General features: G+C 36.5%; 1 protein-coding gene across 1 annotated transcript in view; it reads left to right on the plus strand.

Annotated features, from left to right (window-relative positions):
* MIB1 (MIB E3 ubiquitin protein ligase 1) overlaps positions 1 to 21,048 on the plus strand; it is a 119,344-nt gene extending 98,296 nt beyond the window's left edge. Inside the window, exons 14-21 of the mRNA XM_081252737.1 lie at positions 1,064 to 1,150; positions 2,888 to 3,049; positions 5,323 to 5,504; positions 6,909 to 7,101; positions 12,232 to 12,310; positions 16,022 to 16,135; positions 17,550 to 17,650; positions 20,135 to 21,048. Of these exons, the coding sequence (XP_081108863.1) occupies positions 1,064 to 1,150; positions 2,888 to 3,049; positions 5,323 to 5,504; positions 6,909 to 7,101; positions 12,232 to 12,310; positions 16,022 to 16,135; positions 17,550 to 17,650; positions 20,135 to 20,275 (1,059 nt within the window). The 3' untranslated portion in view covers positions 20,276 to 21,048. The remainder of the gene's footprint in view (positions 1 to 1,063; positions 1,151 to 2,887; positions 3,050 to 5,322; positions 5,505 to 6,908; positions 7,102 to 12,231; positions 12,311 to 16,021; positions 16,136 to 17,549; positions 17,651 to 20,134) is intronic.
* Positions 21,049 to 22,361: the final 1,313 nt, after the last annotated feature.

A 22,361-nucleotide genomic window follows, 5' to 3' on the forward strand; every position in this document is an offset into this window, starting at 1 on the left:
TGATTGCACTCAAAGAAACATAAATAGTAAAAACAATCCAGAAACTCCCACCTTCCCGAACATGTCATAGCATGTTCAGACCAACCAAACTCCCATAAGGGAGTTTCAGCTCTACCTGATGCACCAAGCAGGTGCACAGGTAGGGGTGTCAGAGTTGTGATCATAGGGCATGAATGGTTCTAAGACACAAATGGAATGATACGTTTTTGTTTTTGTTTTTTTTGACTCTGTAGCCCTCTACTTAATTTTAGTATTTTTTAAAAAATTTATTATTATTCTTTATCATGCCAGACATGGTGCTAGGCATTTTGACATGTTATTTTTCTTAATCCTCACGTTGACCCCTGGAATAGGTTGTGCCCTTACCATTTTGGAGCTGAGGGAAATAGGCATGAAATGATACAGTGCTTAAACTCACAAAGCTCATAGCTGACAACACTTGAACCTAGGTACACTGACACTATGTTCATTGCTTTTGCTTCTCCGTCCCTTTCCTCTGTGCTTGGCATCAGCTGTTCTCATGGTCCTTTGTCTATCTCAGGGCCCTGGTGGGACTTTCTGCTCTTCCTTCAATAAGTGTTTGTATGTACTAATTAAGCGTTATCTTCTTCTCACCCTCCAGCAGAGTTCCTTTTCACTGAATGAGGAAGAGCTCAATTTTACAGCAAGAGGAACTGACCTTATTAGGTCATTAAAAGAAATCTAGATCCAATGTGAAGACTCATTAATATACTTTCAGGAAATATTACAGTTAAAATGAGCTGATTATGTCCATTGCTCTATAATGGAGATTAAAAGGGAGCTGTGTTTGTACTGTACTTTGTCCTTTAACTGTTCTTAGATGGAATCACCATAATAATAATAATTATTTTAAACTTGCTGTTATACTTCAGTAAGTTTGCTGCCCTGTCCACTTCTTCCTATGTTACCATATGAGAACAAGGTCCCAGCCCCCTAGGAAGGGGGTGTGGTCAGTAGTGTCCAGTGTACTGATTCTTCGCAAAGAGTTAGTTTAGTATGCTTCCCTCTTGTCACATTTAACTGTGTATGCCTTGTTTTTCAGGGTAACGCAAACCTGGATATCCAGAATGTGAACCAGCAGACTGCCCTACACCTTGCTGTTGAGCGGCAGCACACCCAGATTGTGAGGGTAACGTGTCTACTAAAGTGAATCTTTGCTTATTAAATCATACTTTGTTAGATTTCTCAAAAGGCATAGCTAGAGGTAAAAATTATGATTTTAGGCTATTATTTTACATCAGTTGGGTAAAGAGTTTTAATTTGTAATAAGGAAAATCTTAAGATTCTGATATTCAAAGTCTTTATAATTTTGTTGCCAGATTTGTAAATTCCCAGAATATTAAACCAGAGGATTTCAGAGTAACTTACAAATTTGTTTTTTTAAAAAGTATACTCCCTTTTAATTTTTATAATTGAGAATGAACTGTAATTAAAGGCTTCGGCTACACATTTGCCGAACAGATTCCAAAAAAGCTGACATGTGTATTTTTATTTTACTAATCTGGTGATCCAGTCAAAATACTTGAAAGATTATCTGTTTACAACTTTTTTGTAGAGCAGTGATTCTTAAAGTTTGGAGGCTGAAGCAGCAGCATCAGCATCACCTGAGACTTTGGTAGAAAAGTAAATTCCTGGGCCCCACCTCAGACCAACCAAATCAACCTCCAAGGGTGGGGAACTAGCAATCTGTGGTTTAACAGGCCCCCAGGTAATTGTGATGCATGTTCAAATTTGAGAAACTGTCCTGCAGAGACATTATATAATCTTTTTGAAACAAAGCAAGCAAAACAAAAGAAAACAGTAATTAGCCAAGACAGGTAGGACCATGTGCTTGAGATTGGTTTCTTTGTATGGTATTTTTCTAAAACTCTGATAGCATTTACAGAAATGATTAGGGAACTTGTTAAAGCACTGTAAGCAAAGTTTTATGTTTACCACTTAAAATATCGATTGAGGGCTTCCCTGGTGGCTCAGTGGTTAAGAATCCGCCTGCCAATGCAGGGGACACGGGTTCGAGCCCTGGTCCGGGAAGATCCCACATGCTGCGGAGCAACTAAGCCTGTGCGCCACAGCTACTGAGCCTGCACTCTAGAGCCCGCGAGCCACAACTACTGAAGCCCGTGTGCCTAGAGCCTGTGCTCCGCAACAAGAGAAGCCACTGCAATGAGAAGCCAGTGCACCGAAACCAAGAGTAACCCCCACTCGCTGAAACTAGAGAAAGCCCGCATGCAGCAACGAAGATCCAACGCAGCCAAAAATAACTAACTAAATATATATATATTTAATTGAGATATATTAATTATGCGTTATATGTAAGAGATTGCAGTTTAGCAAACACTTCACGTTTATTATTATTTAAAATTCCTCTTGTCAAAAATTCTTCATTTCTCTGATATTTGGACTTACAACCCTTATAACCATACATTTGGAGAATATTAACCAAAGAGAATGGAAATAAATAACTTGCTTATTTAAATAATAGAAGAATTTTGAACGTTATGATTTGGTCCTATTGGAAATACTTAAAATATCCCAACTCACATATCTGAAATTAAAATGAGAAAAAAAATGTCCTAAATTTCTCCCAGTTATCTTGATCTTAGAGTAGATTAATTGAGCAACATTTTGGTTCTTATTTCTTTCTGCTTTCTCTAATTCAGTATATTTGAATAACCAGGTTCATCATTATTTGTAAGGAGTCACAGGGGTGGGTATAGAGTAGTTTAGCAAGCAGATACATAAGAATAATTAACTTTCGTGGCAGCCCCGTCAGATAGGTCCAGGGCTCTCACACTGTTACTTTAGAGATGTTGTAACTTCTTGTGGGTGGAATACTTTAGCAAAATGAGATGTTTTTCTCTTCTAGCTTTTGGTCCGTGCAGGTGCCAAATTAGATATTCAGGATAAGGATGGGGATACTCCTTTGCATGAAGCTCTGAGGCATCACACTTTGTCTCAGCTACGTCAGCTTCAAGATATGCAAGATGTGGGGAAGGTCGATGCTGCCTGGGAGCCATCCAAAAACACCGTGAGTAAAGATAATCTTTAATTCAGTGCCAGTGGAAGCATCTTTTAATGCAGAGGCTTATATTTATGGCTGATTTAACTTGCACCTGATAAGATATTTCATCAGAGCTACAAATGTACAAATTTAGTTTATGAGCTAAATACTAGTCAATGCTAATAACTGTATTGTTTTGCATTCTTACTAAAAGTTGTTTGGTTCTCCTTTTATAACTTTAGCCATTCAAACAGGAGTTTTGTGGTGTCTTTTTGTGGTTTGAATTTACACTTCCTTATGACTGCTGGTATTGAACCTCTTTTCATTTGCTTGTTCACCACTCATGTATATTTGATGAAGTGTCTCTTCAGACCTTCTTCATTATTTTGTTGAGCTGTTTTCTTACTACTAAGTTTTGAGGGTTCTTTTTATAAACTGAATACAAGTTCTTTATCAGATACGTGGCATGCACATACTTTCTCCCAGTCTGTAACTTGTCTTTTCATTCTTTTTTAAAATTTTATTTATTTATTTTTGGCTGCGTTGGGTCTTCATTGCTGCACACGGGCTTTCTCTAGTTGCAGTGAGCGGGCGCTGCTCTTCATTGCGGTGTGTGAGCTTCTTGTTGTGGTGGCTTCTCTTGTTGCAGAGCATGGGCTCTAGGCGCGTGGGCTTCAGTAGTTGTGGCACACGGGCTTAGTTGCTCCATGGATTCTTTTTTTTGCGGTATGCAGGCCTCTCACTTTGCATTGTGGCCTCTCCCGTTGCGGAGCACAGGCTCCAGACGCGCAGGCTCAGCGGCCATGGCTCATGGGCCCAGCTGCTCTGCGGCATGTGGGATCTTCCCGGACTGGGGCACGAACCCATGTCCCCTGCATTGGCAGGTGGACTCTCAACCAGTGCGCTACCAGGGAAGCCCTCTTTTCATTCTTTTAACAGTATTTTTCGAAGAGCAGAGGTTCTTAATTTTAATGAAGTCTGATTGACCAATTTTTCTTTTATTGTTTGTGTCCTGAGAAATCTTAGCTAAATCCAAGGTCACTAAGGTTTTCTCCTATTTTGTACTAAAAGTTTATAAAGTTTTAGCTGTTACATTTAGGTCTGTGATTCATTTTCAGTTAATTTTTATATGCATAATATGAGGTATGGGTCAAAGTTCTTTTTTGTTTTTTGTTTGTTTGTGGATATACAGTCATTCCAGCCCCATTTGTTTGAAAAGACTGTTTTTTTCTACTGAATTGCCTGTTGTGCCTTTATCTAAAATCAGTTCTCTTCTATTGATCTGTGTCTTTATCTATGTGATGTCAACCCACTGGCTTGATTACAGTAGCTTTGTAATAAATGTTGAAGTCAGTGGTATAAGTCTCTTCTTCTTTTTCAAGGTTGTTTGACTATTCTGAGTCCTTCACGTTTCCATATGAATTTTAGAATCATTTTTAAGAATGTAAAGTGTTCTGAGACCAAAGTGTTTGAGAATTGCTGCCTTTCTGTATGACCATCGGTAAATACTCTAACTCCTATGTGCCTCGTTTTCTCATTTTGAAACGAGGGGAAGTGAGTAACTACCTCCATAAGGTTGTAAAGATTAAATGAGTTAATTCATGGAAACTGCTTAAAATAGTTCTTAGTCCATTGTAGATGCTCCATAAATATTAATAATTATTATGACTATTATCAGACAAGATGTGTGAGTCAGAAGCTCAGATGACAGTAGAACCTGATCTGTCTCATTCTCCACTTTGTGGCTTAATTCCTGGTTCTTGGTTCATTTCTCAGTTGTCTCTCCCCTTTTTGTTTCACGTTGGTTGCTAGCAGTTCCAGAGACAAATTGAGTAGAAAAGGGAGACTGTCTCCTCAATATCTCAATCAGAAGTCTTGTTCTTGAGTTTTATTGGCCTTAATTGACCTGATTTAGGTTATGTGTCACCCCTGAACTAATCACATAGATGAGGTGGGTCTCTGAGTGGTTTGAGCCATCTTTGGTTCACCTCTAAAACTGGAGATGGGTCAGTCCTCATACTATACACCTGAGGAAATTGGGGATAGGTGTCGTGGAGGAAGGATACTAGGACTGCAACTCATAAGTGTCCACCACATCTATATAGTCTTGCCAGACAAGTTTTTTACCACACATATATATTCATATATACATACCTATATACGCAAGCATGTGCACACCACATACACATACACACACATTCTTGCATATATATATATATATATATATATATATATATTTGGTGATAAGAATTGATAACATTCCTAAAGGGAAAATAATGACTTTTTTCATTTGATTTCAGTTAATAATGGGACTTGGTACCCAGGGAGCTGAGAAGAAGAGTGCAGCATCTATTGCCTGTTTCTTGGCTGCTAATGGTGCTGACCTTAGCATTCGAAATAAGAAGGGTCAGTCGCCACTTGATCTCTGTCCTGATCCAAGTCTCTGCAAGGCACTGGCAAAGTGTCATAAAGAAAAAGTCAGGTTTGTATTATTATCATAAAACCTAATATTCTGTACATAAAGTATCATGTGGTTCCACAGTTATAGGGAAATTAATATAATGAGGTATATACATTTCTTTTTTATTCTATTCTGTTTTATTTTTTATTGAAGTATAGTTGATTTACAATGTGTTAATTTCTGGTGTACAGCAAAGGGATTCAGTTATACATATATATACATATCCTTTTTCATATTCTTTTCCATTATGGTTTATTACAGGATGTTGAATATAATTCCCTGTGCTATACAGTAGGACCTTGTTGTTTATTTTATATATAGTAGTTTGTATCTGCTAATTCCAAACTCCTAATTTATCCCCCCCCAACCTCTTTCCCCTTTGGTAACCATAAGTTTGTTTTCTATGTCTGAGTCTGTTTCTGTTTTGTAAATAAGTTCATTTGTATCATAGTTTAGATTCCACATATAAGTGATATCGTATGATATTTGTCTTTGACTCTCTTCACTTAGTATGATAATCACTAGGTCCATCCATATTGCTGCAAATGGCATTGTTTCACTCTTCTTTATGGCTGAGTAGTATTCCATTTTATATAGAGGTATATACATTTCTTTAAATATATTCTTAAGGGGCATTTTATTAGAGCAAGGCAGAATGCATCTAAAATATATAGATAGAGGCACTGTAATTACTGCAGCAATAACTTAAACACTGGGATATAAGGGGAAACCACTTTGAATATGTACACGTGAGCCCACGTGTTCATGAGTTTTTGAAGATCGTAGTGGAAATAGTGCCCCTTTTCTGTCTGTACCTGTAGTTGGTTGTGCATATGTATTTTTATATCTTGTATATATATATTTATAGACGTGTTCTGTCTTTCTGTAATAGAATTTTATGCTCCTTAAGGATACACTTAAAAGAAATGTCAAAACAGCAGCTGCAGTGACATATTTTCCAAAGTGCCCTGTCAGTTGTGGACTCTGATAATGCTTCATTCTGTCTGTAGTTAGCATAACTAACATGGGCTCTAGTTAGGATTTTTGTTTTATTCCTATATTCTGTGTCTTCCTCAAATGGTCCTATATAGATAAAACAGTTTCTGAGGGAAACTGTTTATGTTAATTTTTTTAAACTAGTGTTTTTGATTTCTTTGTTAGAAGAAGATTCACTCTTTTCCATTGGGTGAGGATCTGTTGAATTGAAATTTGAATTGTACTAGAAGTTTGTAAAAATGCAGAGAAGTAGAAAAATATAGTATACAATGTTTCATATATAGATGTTAAAGCTTAATTTTTAACATAATTAAAGTTGTTTTTTACCCATACTAATGGTGCTCTAGATGTTTTAAAAAACATTTAAATTAATGAATTTGTAATATGAATATTCTCATAGGCTTAATTAGAAATATTTTCTTTTATTAGTGGTCAGGTGGGTTCTCGAAGTCCTTCTATGATTAGTAATGATTCTGAAACCTTAGAAGAGTGTATGGTGTGCTCAGATATGAAGAGAGATACTCTTTTTGGCCCATGTGGACATATTGCTACCTGTTCTTTGTGTTCTCCACGAGTCAAGAAATGCCTCATCTGTAAAGAACAAGTTCAATCCAGGACAAAGGTAATATGTTTTAAATATAGCATTTTATTATTTTTTGAAGTTCTTCAAGACTACAGTTAATGATAAGTAAGATTATATGATGCCACGTGTCTTTTAATTTTGTTCTTCCTAAGAATGATCTAAATATGGGAATGTATAATTTATACATTTATCAAGACACCAATTGAAATACGTAAGCTACAGTACTAGTTAAAAATAAAAGTAATCTACTGTTTTACTTTCAAAGCACCTTATAACCTAAAGATGTATTTAATTCCACTTTGTGTTGTAGTTACTTGTATATTGCACCTTTTTTGAGTACATGGATTGTTTTGTAAAAGACTAGTTGATTTTTTTGGTAGAATATCACACATTCTGGATTTATTTGATTTTTATCATGGTATTCTTTAATTTGTTTTTATATCCTTTGTGTTTTTGTAAACTGGAAGTTAGATCTAACTGCTTGATTAGGGTCAGCTTAGACATACTGGGCAAGAAAACTTCATAGACGATGCTATTCATTTCGTACTGTATCCCACCATTAGGCAAATAAAGTCTGATCATCCTGCAGTTTTTGGTGGTCAAATTCTGTATCTCCTCTGCACTTTTTATCTCATCTGACTCCTTTTGCTTTTTGAGAAGCAGTATTCTTTTGTGGGTTTCTGGTTTCATTTTTTTTTTCCATGTAACTTAGTGTTTTCCATCTTACTCATTTTGGTTTACTGAAATAATTGAAAAAAGCAAAGCTCAAAGAAGTACACTGACAGTTGGGTCTTCAACGCAGTTTTCTTGATTCTTAAGTCACTATTCTTTCCTCTGTGTTATGATACACAGACAGAATTAAAACCAATGTCTGCAAGGGAGGGTTGACAGAACAGGAAGGTAGAGAGGAAGGATTATGTTGTCACTTCTTTTTAGACCATTTCGGAATTCCAAGAATTAGTAAGGTGTCTGTTTGTATTTTAAGTAATGGAATTTTCAAACCTGTACAAAAGTAGAAAAACTTACATACCCACCAAAGAGATTTGCCAGGTTCGTTGCAGAGCCTTCGAATGTAAAGAAATAGCGACCCCAAGTGGTTAAAGGATCGTGAACAACTTCACTGAAGATAAAACAAATTGTAAAACTAGTATTTGGAGGGAGGGAGAATAAACAAGCTTGGTCTCTTTAGCAATTAAAGAAATACAAATTAAAAATTATGAACTATTATTAGCCATTCTTGTCAAATTAGCAAAAATAAACTTTAAATAATGCTAGCTAGGCAAGAGAAATGAGTACTCTCTTAATACTGCAGTTGGCTGAATAAATGGGTTTACATTTTTTTGAGAGACCATCCTGACAATATATATACAAACAGTTACAATAAATATGCTTTGATATAGTAATTCCACTCCTGGGAATGTAATCTGAGGAAAAAAATCCAGAAGGGGAAAAAGTTATGCTTAGAAAAAATTTTTTTAATAATAGCTGAATGGGTAAGTAAATGATTATTAGATTGGTTTGTTAGATGATTTTAAACTCTTTATCAGCAATTCAGATATGTAGACAGTTGCATCGGGAATCATTTTAAAAACCAACACATCTTTTATATAGAGAGGAGAAGAGAATCATCATGTATTAAGTGCTGATTTTATATTAGGCATTGAACTAGACACTGTACACATAATATCTAATTTACTTTTTTTAATTGTCACATTTTAATGTTTGACCAGTATTTAGCACATACAGTTCTTAAAATATTAATATGAAGATGCTCCTTACGTACAAATAAATGGCTAGATCAGTCAGAGTTTCACCTCCGTGTTGTCATTGCTCTTGAGACTTTTGTCTGTCTGTCTAGTTGCTAAAGTTTGAGATTTTCACTTCTTTCGCCCATACCGTGCCTACTTTTCTTTTCAGCTTATTAGCCAGCCAGATAGCTGACTCACACACCTTTGAAATTTAGCCATGGTCCTCAGCCCTTCCTTTATTTTATTTTGTTTTTAATTAATTTTCGTTGGTTGCTTTACAATGCTTTACATTGCTTTACAATGTTGTGTTAGCCTCCGCTGCACAACAAAATGAATCAGCCATACACATAGAGATAACCCCTCCCTTTTGGACTTCCTTCCCTTTTAGGTTACCACAGTGCATTAGGTAGAGTTCCATGTGCTATACAGTATGTTCCCATCAGTTGTCTATTTTATACATAGTATCAATAATATATATGTGTCAATCCCAGTCTCCCAGTTCCTCCCACCCCACCCCTTTCCCCCTTGGTATCCGTGCATTTGTTCTCTGCGTCTGTGTCTCTATTTCTGCTTTGCAAATAAGATCATCTATACCATTTTTCTAGATTCCACATATATGCATTATTATATGATATTTGCTTTTCTCTTTCTGACTGACTTCACTCTGTATGACACTCTCTAGGTCCATCCACGTCTCTACAAATGACCCAATTTCATTCCATTTTATGGCTGAGTAATATTCCATGGTATATATGTACCACATCTTCTTTATCCATTCCTCTGTTGATGGACATTTAGGTTGCTTCCAGGTCCTGGCTGTTGTAAACAGGGCTGCTATGAACATTGGGGTGCATGTGTTTTTTTGAATTATGGTTTTCTCTGGGTATGTGCCCAGTAGTGGGATTGTTGGGTCATATGGTAGTTCTATTTTTAGTTTTTTAAGGAACCTCCATACTGTTTTCCATAGTGGCTGTATCAATTTACATTCCCACCAGCAGTGTATGACGGTTCCCTTTTCTCCACACCCTCTCCAGCATTTATTGTTTGTAGATTTTTTGATGATGGCCATTCTGACAGGTGTGAGGTGATACCTCATCATAGTTTTGATTTGCATTTGTCTTAATAATTAGTGATGTTGAGCATCTTTTCATGTGTTTGTTGGCCATCTGTATGTCTTCTTTGGAGAGATGTCTATTTAGGTCTTCCACCCATTTTTTGATTGGGTTGTTTGTTTTTTTTATTGAGCCATATGTGCTGCTTGTATATTTTGGAGATTAATCCTTTGTCAGTTGCTTCATTTGCAAATATCTTCTCCCATTCTGAGGGTTGTCTTTTCATCTTGTTTATGGTTTCCTTTGCTGTGCAAAGGTTTTAAGTTTCATTAGGTCCCATTTGTTTATTTCAGCCGTTCTTTTAGAGAGAGGAAAAACTTCGTTGGGAGCTATGAAAAGTTAGTGTACCTGCCTCCAGGCTATGGGTTCCTTAGTCGCCCATTTCCAGGGTCTTCCTGTCTCTGCTCCCCACTGTGGTTCTGGTAGTGTACTGCTTAGTGTTTGCAGTTTGTGGGCTGGATTTGTGTACTGAAGGTGAACATTCCCTTCGTTATAGTCTAACCTTGAGTAGGTCTTAAAGCCTGTATGTATAATCCTAGAGTTGGAAAGAACACCCTGGTCTTGCATCCCATAAGCTGTAGGCGACTGAAATTTGTTTCTTTCAACTGTTTTAAATCAAGTCAGAAACTTAGCAGATATCTTAGATCTCTTCTTCACCATTCTATACATTTTATTAGTTACCAAGTCTTCTTAAATATTTCTCAGAACTCTTTCTTGTACTCTATATTGCTATGTCTTAAAATATGCCCTCCTCGGGGCTTCCCTGGTGGCGCAGTGGTTGAGAGTCCGCCTGCCGATGCAGGGGACACGAGTTCATGCCCCGGTCCGGGAAGATCCCACATGCTGTGGAGTGGCTGGGCCCGTGAGCCATGGCCGCTGAGCCTGTGTGTCCGGAGCCTGTGCTCCACAATGGGAGAGGCCACAACAGTGAGAGGCCCGCGTACCACAAAAAAAAAAAAAAAAAAAAAAAAAAAATATGCCCTCCTATCTCATAGTTAGCATTGTTCTAGGATATACTTGAATAAGGGCCACCTGAGTCCTCTCCTTGTCTTCTAATTGACAGTTTACCACCTGTGAAGAAGGATTGTTCTTTATTGTTCAGATTTTTAAAAAGCTGCAGCTCTACAGTGTTAGGTAATTTGTTAGTATTGGAGCTGGAATTGGAATGCAGGAACATAAAGATCCTGACCAACCATGTCTTACTGCTTCCCACTAGATTACTACGACTATGTAAATTCTATGTACATAGCAAGGTCTAAGTGGGGAAGGTCCAATATTTTGGTTGTTTGGGTGAAGTGGTGGTCATCATTTTTGGACAGTAATGTTAAATGACACAGATAGGGGTGAATGTGTGTCAGAAGGGAGGAGAATCAGTGAAAGATGGATGTGGAGCCAAGGGCAGTAGGCAGATGGGAGTCAGAGAACCAGAGCAAAGTTAAGAAATAGTTACACACGCAGAACTCAGATTAAGTGGAGAAGAGGAGGAAAAATTGAGGGAAATTATGAATAGGTGTGGAGGACTTGTGGAGATCAGGCGAAAAGAGTAGTCCAGAGCTCTGGGCTTCAGCCAGTGTGGGGGAATTCCAAGTCCTGGGAAAGGATGGGTTAGGTGGAATTCCTTGGATGTGGGTAAACAGAAAAATCCCCCTTAAGCTTTAGCAGTCTGGCTAACGTGGCTAGAATTTTATGAATATTAGAAATCTATCTTATCTCAGTCATTTGTTCTTTTGATTTTTCTCTCCAAAATAGTTTTTTTTAAGGTATTTTGTTTTGTTTTGTTTTGATGTGGACCATGTTTAAAGTCTTTGTTGAATTTGTTACAATATTGCTTCTATTTTTCATTTCGGGTTTTTTTGTTTTTTGTTTTTTGGCCCCCAAGGCATGTGGGATCTTAGTTCCCTGACCAGGGGTCAAACCCACACCCCCTGCATTGGAAGGCAGAGTCTTAACCACTGGACTGCTAGGGAAGTCCTCAAAGTAATTTAAAAAAAAAAAAGAAAGAAAGAAAATTGAAGTCTAGTCTGTTCTCCCTGACCTCAGAGGAAATGGAGTTTTTCTGTATCATTCTTTAGGACAGGTAGGGAGACTAAAGTGGAGCTAGACCAATTTAGCTGGGGTCTTCAAAGATGTGAAAATGAGTAACCAAGAAAGTAGAGGACAGAGGAGAAGTGTGTGTTAAATTCTTCTGTGCAGGAGTGTTTCCTTATAGAGGAATAGAGGAGAAATACATTTGGATACAGAAGGAACTGTTAGAGTCATTAGATGTATTTGTAGATGTTTACGCTTTTGCTGTAACCTCTTTTTTGCAGATTGAAGAATGTGTGGTATGCTCTGACAAGAAAGCAGCTGTTCTTTTTCAGCCTTGCGGACACATGTGTGCTTGTGAGAGTAAGTAGCCTATACAAAACTTCCTCAGAATTATTATAAAAGTAGAAAGTGAAACAAATTATGTCTTTGAATTACTTTTTTAATAACTCATGAACAGAGGAGTTGGTGGGCCTCTAGAACCCTCTATCTGTTCTCTGTACAAGAGTGTCACCTCTTTCCCTCCTTAGTCCTAAGTGTTAGGGAAGACTCGATGTGCTGCATTCTCCCAGCTTAGCCTTTTCTTTCTTTCTTTTTTTTTTTTGGAGTATAGTTGATTTACAGTGTTGTATTACTTTCTGCTGTACAGCCAAGTGGGTCAGTTACACACATATCCACTCTTTTTTAGATTATTTTCCTATATAGGTTATTACAGAGTATTGAGTAGAGTTCCCTGTGCTATACAGTAGGTCCTTATTAGTTATCTGTTTTATATATAGTAGTGTGTATATGTCAATCCCAGTCTCCCATTTATCCCTCTCCCCCTTCCTTCCTTCCTGGTAACCATAAGATTGTTTTCTACATTTGTAACTCTATTTCTGTTTTGTAAATTAAGTTCAGCAGTATCAGACAATACTTGTCCTTCTCTGTCTGACTTACTTCACTTAGTATGACGATCTCTAGGTCCATCCATGTTGCTGCAAATGGCATTCTTTCCTTCTTTTTTATGGCTGAGTAATATTCCATGGTATATATGTACCACATCTTCTTTATCCATTCCTCTGTCAGTGGATATTTAGGTTGCTTCTGTGTCCTGGCTATTGTAAATAGTGCTGCAGTGAACATTGGGGTGCATGTATCTTTTCAAATTATGGTTTTCTCCAGGTATATGCCCAGCATGGGATTGTTGGATCATATGGTAGCTCTATTTTTAGGTTTTTTTTTTTTTTTTTTTTTGTGGTACGCGGGCCTCTCACTGTTGTGGCCTCTCCCGTTGCGGAGCACAGGGCTCCAGACGTGCAGCCCCAGCGGCCATGGCTCGTGGGCCCAGCCACTCCGTGGCATATGGGATCTTCCTGGACTGGGACACGAACCCGTGTCCCCTGCATTGGCAGGCGGACTCTCAACCACTGCGCCACCAGGGAAGCCCTAGTTGTAGTTTTTTAAGGAACCTCTGTACTGTCTTCCATAGGAGCTGTACCAATTTATATTCCCACCAACAGTATAAGAGGGTCCAGCTTAGCTTTTTATTTCATTTGTTGTATGAGCACAAAGTGACCACTTCTCACACACAGGAGAAATTTATTTCCAAAAATGAGTGTTGATACATTTAGTCTAGCCTTTTTTCACATATGAAATGAACACATCTTCATCTTCACCTTTATGTTGCCTCTCCTGTATACTCTCCCCCCTGCTGAACCACCCACAGCAACCATTTGGGGCAATAATTACTGGCCTTCTTAACCTTCCTTAACCTTTATGTCAAGAGAGCTTATAGAAATCTTCTTTGTGAGGATGATATTAAAGTTTAAGAGGAGTTTTAAACTTTGCTTTTATATATCTCCCTTGTTCTTTTCAAGTTAATATACTTAGAATTAATATCCTCCTCTTCTTTTTGCTTTTTACTTGTCAGTGAAGAATTTTAAGTAAGTTTAACAATTTATACTTCACTTAAATGGACCCAAAGTAAAGCATGGTGTTTCAGTGAGTTAGGTGTTGGTTTTTCATATAACATTTGACTAAAGTAATAAACTGTGTAATAGATTAATCTCATTGGCACAGATTTGCTTTAAGCATTGGTGTTTTGTTTGTTTATTTTTTTTTTCATTTTGGTAGGCAGCTCGTCAACTAAGAAAGGATCAAGGTTTTCTACTGTAACATTCTGCTCCACGTAATTGTTTCTGTTTACCAAAGACTGGTATAATGGCTATTATCAGCTGTCAGAGGGCGTGAAGAAAGAGAATTCTTTGTCTTAAGTAATAAAGAGCTCAGGTTATGTAAATTTTCATAGCCCAGGAGTTAGCAAACATTTTCTGTAAAGGGTCAAATAAAACATATTTTTGGCTTTGTGGGCCACATGATTTCTGTAGTAACACCTCAACTCTTTCCAATTGCTTACCTCTGCCATTGTAGTGCAAAAACAACCACAGACAATATGTAAACAAATGGGTGGGACTGTTTTCCATTAAAACTTTATTTATAAAAACAAGTGACTGGTTGGGTTTGCTGACCCTGTCAGGGACCAAAGTGACTTGAAAGCTGATTATAGTTAGTAGTTGGTAATACAGATTCTAGAGCCTTAAAGTAATATTTTCCCGCAGGAGTTTCCCAACATTTTTACATTATTTTTGCTTTAGAATGTAACAAAAGCAACGGCTAACTTTTATTGAGCTCTTAATTTGTACCAGGCATTTTAATCTCTTTTTGAGTGTTTCCTCTTTTATCTTTACAAGAAACCTAAGAAGTAGAGTTTTCTCCATTGTACAGACCATTGGTAAACATTTATTTGCTAGGGAAGATGAAATCGAGGTGGAAAATGTCCGTTTCTCAAGGAGTATACAGTGCAGCAGGTGGTCCAGTCCCCACATCACAGTAATCAAAGGAAGGAGAAATTACATCCCTTTTGGAGGGATGGAAGAAAGATTTTATATAAACAATATAACAACCTAACTTAATAGCTACAAGAATTTAAAATAATTGTGGTTACATATTATATACTTAGGCAATTAAATTAATTCTTTAAATTCAAGAAAAAAAACCTGCTCTCAGATTGAAGACAAACCCCAAACCAGGTATCTACTAACATTAGTTCCTACCTAGTGCATCTTGCCTAGGCCAGCATCAGACCCATCTCTATTTAGGCCTCGGCACAGGATCGGCCTTGACAGAGAATTGTTATTCTCTGTCCACCAGCATAAGCACTGTTGGGAGTGTGTGACCCCCTTGTCCACGTTGGTGGTTTTGTGCTTTGTTAAGGTTTACTGTCTTGTCATAAGACATCCTGCCACAGTTTTTGCTATTTTTCCTGTTTTTGAAATGACAAAGACACTTGGTATATAAGCTAAGATATGGAGTATACTTTCCATAATAAATGCTAATGGGAAAGAATGTGTTGAAACACTGTGTTATTTTATAATTAATTAATAACTTTAGGTGTAGTATTAATAATCCATAACATAGAATTTTGCCTGGGTATTTCTTCTTGGAATGGGGAAGCATTCTACCGATATATAGGTATTAGAAAGATAGTCCATTATGATAAATTTTTGATATCTTCCTGACTGCTACATTAAAAAAATAGTCACTAAGCAATTTCCTTGTTAGATTACATCAGTCTGATAGAAGGGAGAGAATTGTTCAACATACTTTAGGAATTTAAGAGAGAAGCGATTTGCAAAAGGAAGTATTTTTTTAAAAAGTATCATGTGAGCAGCCTTATAATTCTTGTTGTAGTAGTTAAATTTATGAAGGGTATCTCCCTCCTTTATTCTCAAGCCTTAAGATCTTGAAATATTTACGTTACGTATTTTAAAAAAACTTAAAACCTCCTCCTCCTCACAATTTATTCCAATGTATTAGAAAATGTCATTAGTTTCATGATGATGGGCTCTGTATTCTAGAGGCTACTAATGAAAAACATACATTCTTAGGTTGATAACATTTTAAGAAGGTAGAATTATGTATTGATATGACAGTGTTCATCTCAGTGTTAAATTTAAGTTATGAAAAATGAGCAGAGGAAGGCAACCCTGTTCACGTTCTCTTTTGTGAGAAGTGTCCTATTGCTGTTTCCAGACTGTGCTAATCTGATGAAAAAGTGTGTGCAGTGTCGGGCAGTAGTTGAACGAAGAGTGCCCTTCATCATGTGTTGTGGAGGGAAAAGTTCAGAGGATGCCACTGATGATATCTGTAAGTGGATTTTCTTACTTCGCTTTCTTATTGGGACTTTCATAGACATGTCTTCTCATAGTACACTGTCTCCTTGTAAAGCAGAAGGTATGTGACTTGAATCTACAAGGAACAGGTAGGGTTTTGCTCTTGTTACATTATTAGAAACCTGAAATTGTATTTTTCTAACTTGTAACATGATTATGGACCTTTTAACATTAGTCTTTTAAGAAACCTCCATGTGTGTTATAAAGAGTATTCTTGCTTAAAGAAAATTTGCTGGCTATTTTTAAGATGAAATGTATTGTGTCTTAGGGTGGGAGGACATCATATTATAAATTATTTTCTCAATTTACACAAGTATTAACCTCATTATGTTATGAAATAGGTTTACCTCGTGTGTTTAAGTATTTTATAGAACAGTAATTCTTTGTGACGGAGTAACTGTAGATAAACTGAAGTGTAACCCAGTGAACAAGTGGAAAGATGAAAAGTAAATTATTTACCTTCAACCTTTTCAGTACAGTTGACCCTCGAACATCACAGGTTTGAACTGCCAGGGTCTGTTTAAACTTGGATTTTTTTTTTTTTTTTGGCCATGCTGCACAGCTTGCGGATCTCAGTTCCCCAACCAGGGATTGAACCTGGGCCATGTCAGTGAAAGCCTGGAATCCTAACACTGGGCCACCAGGGAACTCCCAAAACTTGGATATTTTTTAGTAGTAAATACTACAGAACTACACGGTCCGTGTGTGGTTGGTTGAATCTGGGAATGTAGAGAAACCATGGATGTGGAGGGCAGACTATGTTATTTGTTGATTAACCCCTGCATTGTTCAAGGGTCACCTGTAGTACAGCTGTATAAAAATATTTTTCATCTCTGCACTAGACATAAGCTGGATGATCTCTTTGATTTCTTTGTTCTGTGTACAGATGAGGAAGAACATTAGCATAGCTACTTATGCCCAGAGCTCTTTTTCTTCATCACCGATAGGGCAGGATAAAAATCCTGGGGACAGATTAACTAGAGTAAAAGACCAAGAATCTAGAGAGTAGGAAAAGGGAAATAAAAAATTTCCTTCCATTTAGTAGAGCATGACCTTTCTTTCATGGAGTTCCTCATCTCAGATCAATAACAAAACAAGGAGAGCCTTGGAAAACCCAGAAGTCTGTGTGTGGACTATTGTCTAGCTGAGTTAAATATAATTAGAAATTAATGTGTAAACCTGTTTGTTTTCCAAAGATTATAAATGAAGGAGTATAACATGAATGTCACTGCTGTTTCTGTTGTCCACTTGGGAAAATAAATTTTTTAAGAGGATTCTAATAATAGTCCTGTGTTTTTAATAAATAAAACTAATGATTTTAGAAATAAAGAATCATTCTTGCTTCAAAACAGTCAGTAACATTAAGATTCTTTATCTGTACTATATAGCAAGTGGGAATATTCCGGTGTTACAAAAGGATAAGGATAACACCAACGTCAATGCAGACGTGCAGAAGCTGCAGCAGCAGTTACAGGACATTAAAGAGCAGGTAACGGTGATTTCTTCATGGTGAACAGTGACTCGAAGAACGGCATTTCATCTTTTTCTATAAAATTACTAGTGTTTTCTGTAGTAAGCGTGGTGCATATTAGTGTATCAACTTGTAGTGTTTGAATATTTGCAATCAGCAAAGTCTGATGAGAAGAGTTCATCAAGTACTTTACAAAATAGGAAACGCACCAGTGACCAACATGAAAAAATGCTACACCACACTGAGGTATCTTTTCCTACCTATCAGATTGAGGGGAAAAAATGTTAGAAACTGTCAATATCAAGTGTTTAGGCAAAATACTTAGCAGCTGTAACTCATACAGTGCTGGTGGGAATATAAATTAGTAAAAATACCTTGGGAAAGTTTGTCACTGTCTCATAAAACTAAATAGGATATTGTTTGGGGATCCAAACTTGGAAGAAAAAAATCACACAGATGGTGATTAAAATCAAGGGTAGTGGGGTTTTTTTGGCTGAGATGGCTAGGAGGGGGCACGAGGGAAATTTCTAGAGTGTTGATAGTTCCATTTCATGATCTAAGTTGATTACTTGCATTTGATCGGTCTGTGAACGTTTATTAAATTATACATTTATGATTTGTGCACATTTCTGTATAGATGTGATACTTCAGTAAAAAGGAGAAAAGGACGCGCATGCACACACACACACACACACACACACCTATAAAGAAAAGCAAGGGAAAGGTAAATAAATGCAAAATTCAGAATAGTGGTTATCAGTGAGGGGTGGAGGAGGATATATATTCCTGTGTTAAGCTGGGTGGTGGTTATATTGTTCTTTGTATCTTATACATACCAACAGAAGTACTCTTTCGTATCTGCTTAATATTTAATAAAAGCAACAGTAAAATAAAGTTACCTAAAATTTTTAGTTATCTGGTAAAAAAAGTCTTTTTTCCCCCTTAGCTTACCATTTGACCCACCAGTTAAATCTGATTTGATTCAAAGGATTGAATCAAATGAAAGGATTGAGTAGCAAAGGGTGTTCTTTCTCTAGTTTGGCAGTCACATCAGTGTTGCCATGCACTTGTTAAGAGTCTCACTCTTGTCTTTTCTATCTGAAGTTTTTTCTTTCTTAAATAATCTTCATGGCGATATTTCATCACTAAAGTATTTAAACAGTTAAAACTTATTTTCTGTGGAATGTTGGAATTTCTTTCAGGGACCCCTTCAAGGTTACCAAGAGAAGGCATCTGAATAAGTCTCTTTTTAAATTTTAAATCTCCAATCTTTCTGTTACCCCAATGTCTCTTTAAAAGACAAAGATTAATTTTATGTGCTATTAAGCATATATTAATCCAAAGTAACTTAACCCAAACTGCACAGATGTGTTTACTTTTGGAAGTTATTAATTAACTACTTAGACCTCTAGAAAGTTTAATGAAAAAGAAACTAATTTAATTTTAAAAAGCTGCTTTGGCTTTTTAAAATAAAAAGTTATGATTTTTCTACAGCTTTGCTTCTCAAAACTTCAAGGATAAATGTGAAAATTTACTTTGGAAGAATGGAGCTAGCAAGTTAGACTATGGTTCTTTTTTTCTGTTGTTTTCTTCACAATGATTTCTGGTATTGTCAGAGTTGGTTGCCACATTTTCATATAGGCTTTAGGCCTGGTTTATTAATCTAGACATTTTAATTTAATTATTTCATTTCTATGTTATTTGGGAAAGGTCTAATTCAGAGTGAAGTATTATGATATATTAAGGTAAAATATGTTTTTATAAATATAAAATGTGCTTTGTAAGTAAATATGTGATTTTCTAGAAAACTTCACAGAAGTATCCTCCTTAATTCTTCTAAGTTGATTAAGTTACATTTAACAATATATAACTAAGGTTAATTGTTTTTAACTAAGGGGGTCTACATTGAAAGTATTACAGTGCAGCATCATTTTTAAAAGCAAGAGCTCTGGGGCCACGTGGACCTGAGTTCACATTATAGCTTGCCCTGGGAAGTCTTTAACCCCACTAAGCCTCAGTTTCCTCTTTTTTGAAGTGGGAGTGATGTAGGCCTTGAGACTGTATCATATCCAGCATGGTGCTTGGTATGTGTGTGTTCTCAGCAACATCCCTTCACTGCTCCCCACCCCCCCCCCATACATTGTGTTATTTTCATGCAAGAACAGCATAGTACCTAGGGTTGGAGAATCTGAGTCAGACTGAATGGAGCTATTTTCATCCTTTTCCTGTTAGATTTTGGCATTTGAATTTTTAATTTTATATACTATTTGTTTTATGTAATATTTATTGTAGATAGTACCTTTTATACTGACCTGACAGTACAACCAATATTTCTGTTTTATAAGGATGATGTTTTAACTGTTTAAAAATTTTAAAGCAACAAAAGATTATTTGACTAAAACAATAAAAGAAAATGAATGATGTTACAGAGTTGTTACATTACACTTTTAAAATAGAAAATGTCTCAGCATTTATTACTTTATTTGTTATCTCACATTCCAGACAATGTGCCCTGTGTGTTTGGATCGTCTGAAGAATATGATTTTCCTTTGTGGCCATGGAACGTGCCAGCTCTGTGGAGACCGAATGAGTGAATGTCCTATTTGTCGAAAGGCTATTGAACGAAGGATTCTTTTGTATTAACTTAAAAACTCAGTGTGTTTTGTTAGCTGAAGTATTTGGTCATGAGATCTTAGTGAGCTAGTTGGAGGTTCTAATGAATTAATTTTTAATATCATAGTTTCTTTACTAGAGTGTAATTAGACTGTAAATGTACCAGAACAACAACAACAAAAACTCTACAAAACAGTGTTTGAAGCCGTGTTTTTTGTTTTTTTGGGTTTTTCCTTTCAATCTGAAACATCGAATCCATGTAATTCATAGGTGATTTACCTTTGACTTCTAAGGGGGAATATCCTTTAAGGATCTCCTGTTATTTTTGTTTTTATTGCATTTTCTCTTATAGTTTATAAATTTGTTAGACCTCAAAAGATATACTTCCTTATGATCAGCTATCTTTCAATTTATCATGATTTTACACAGTGAGCTGATACAGGTACTCAGAAAAGTCATGCATCAAATGAAAGGGGGAAGTCAAACCATTATGTCATGTATGTTAAACGATAAAATTATAGTACAAGTTCTGCATGGTTAAGGGAATACTGAAGAGAGGATTCTCTTTTTAAGATAAAGTTATCAAGTGATTGTTTCTAAATTCTTAGAGTAAATGGAAATATAGAATGAGAGAATATTAAGTTTGCATTTAACTTATTTTCTGGATTCAAAGGAAAATTGTTTAACTTGAATCAAATTGCCAGTTTCAAAATGACTGATAGACATGAAAAAGAAAAACAAGCAATCATAGTGGGGAACTGAAGGGGGTGGGGGGAGTCATCCAATAAAAGAGCACCTATTAACTGACTGTTAACGGTTGCCTTTCTTATATTAATTTGTACACTGTTTTGTTCAGCCAGCTTTTAAAAAACTGTCTGTGGAAAGTGTGCCTCAGTTTCCCCAGTGGTTACTTATCCAGGCTTGATCTGACCAGTGAAATGATATTGCCCTGTTTGGGTCTCTGAGGTTCAGTTTAGCTTCTCTAATGTGCTGAGTAGCAGTGATCCGAGATGGGTAATGCACTGTCCAAAGGCAGCAGTCCTTTCTCCTCTGTGTCTGTTAATTCTGCCAGTGTTACTGATTCTACCTTCATCGTAGGCCTCGCTTCCACTCTCTCTCAGACAGTAAAGCTTACTATAAAGAACAGGGTCTCTCTTCATACCTAACGATGGGGATGTTATTTCAACTGCCAGCAATATCCAAGACCTAGTAAATAACCAGTTGATAGATACTTACTTTAGAAAGAATGACTAGGACATTTACAGAAATATGTCTGATTACCTGTGGTTTGGTTTTGTTTACTCTAGAACATCTAATTATTTTTTCTCCTTGGAATGAGTAATCTTTCAGCGTCTAAAATGAATATACACATAAATAAGTGTTTTGGGGTTCATTACTGCTAGATTATAAATAAATATATATTTATAATTATATAAATAATCAGCTGTTTACAATAGTATCTACTATATACTGTGTATAAGTTAACTCCTAAGGATAGTTATCTTTTTTGTAAGTTTTTTCCCCTTTGAATCTGGTTCTTATTTCAGTTTTTCTGCTGCAACAGCTAAATTTGAAAGTACAAAGTCTCTAGCCCTCACAGCATTGTATTTCTGGCTAATTTATGGCTGCCGCCTCTGCAAGTCCTGGTGAGAACAGTGGTGCGCTTTGCTGCCTGGCTTTATAGTCTCGGTAATTCCGTATCTGTGTTTAAGCTGAGTGGCTTATTTAGAACAGTAAAATTTTTATAAATTTTAAATTTGAAAATTTATATTGACTCTACTTAGTTATCTAATAATGAGCCACTGAGGCTGTTGATTAAGCCATATTTTGAAGTTATAAAAAGATAGAATATCTGTCTGATGATGTTCACATAAAGAGACAGACAGACTGTTTTCTTTCAGATCTGAAAACAATGTAAGTCAGGGTTTTCCTTCTCTTCCATGCCAGAGGCTGCCCATCTCTTTTCCAGTAGATCAACTTGTAAGGAGGGAACATCTAGCTGACTCATGCATAGCTTGGCCAACCAGAGAATTGTATGGTCAGGAGCTTTACTTCACTTAAATTCTTGTTGTTTGTCTTCTGAGCTGCAGAGCTTAAACTTATATCCCTAAAAGGC

This window comes from Mesoplodon bidens, assembly GCF_964165515.1.
Source record: "Mesoplodon bidens genome assembly, chromosome: 13".
In the NCBI taxonomy this organism is placed as follows: Eukaryota; Metazoa; Chordata; class Mammalia; order Artiodactyla; family Ziphiidae; genus Mesoplodon; species Mesoplodon bidens.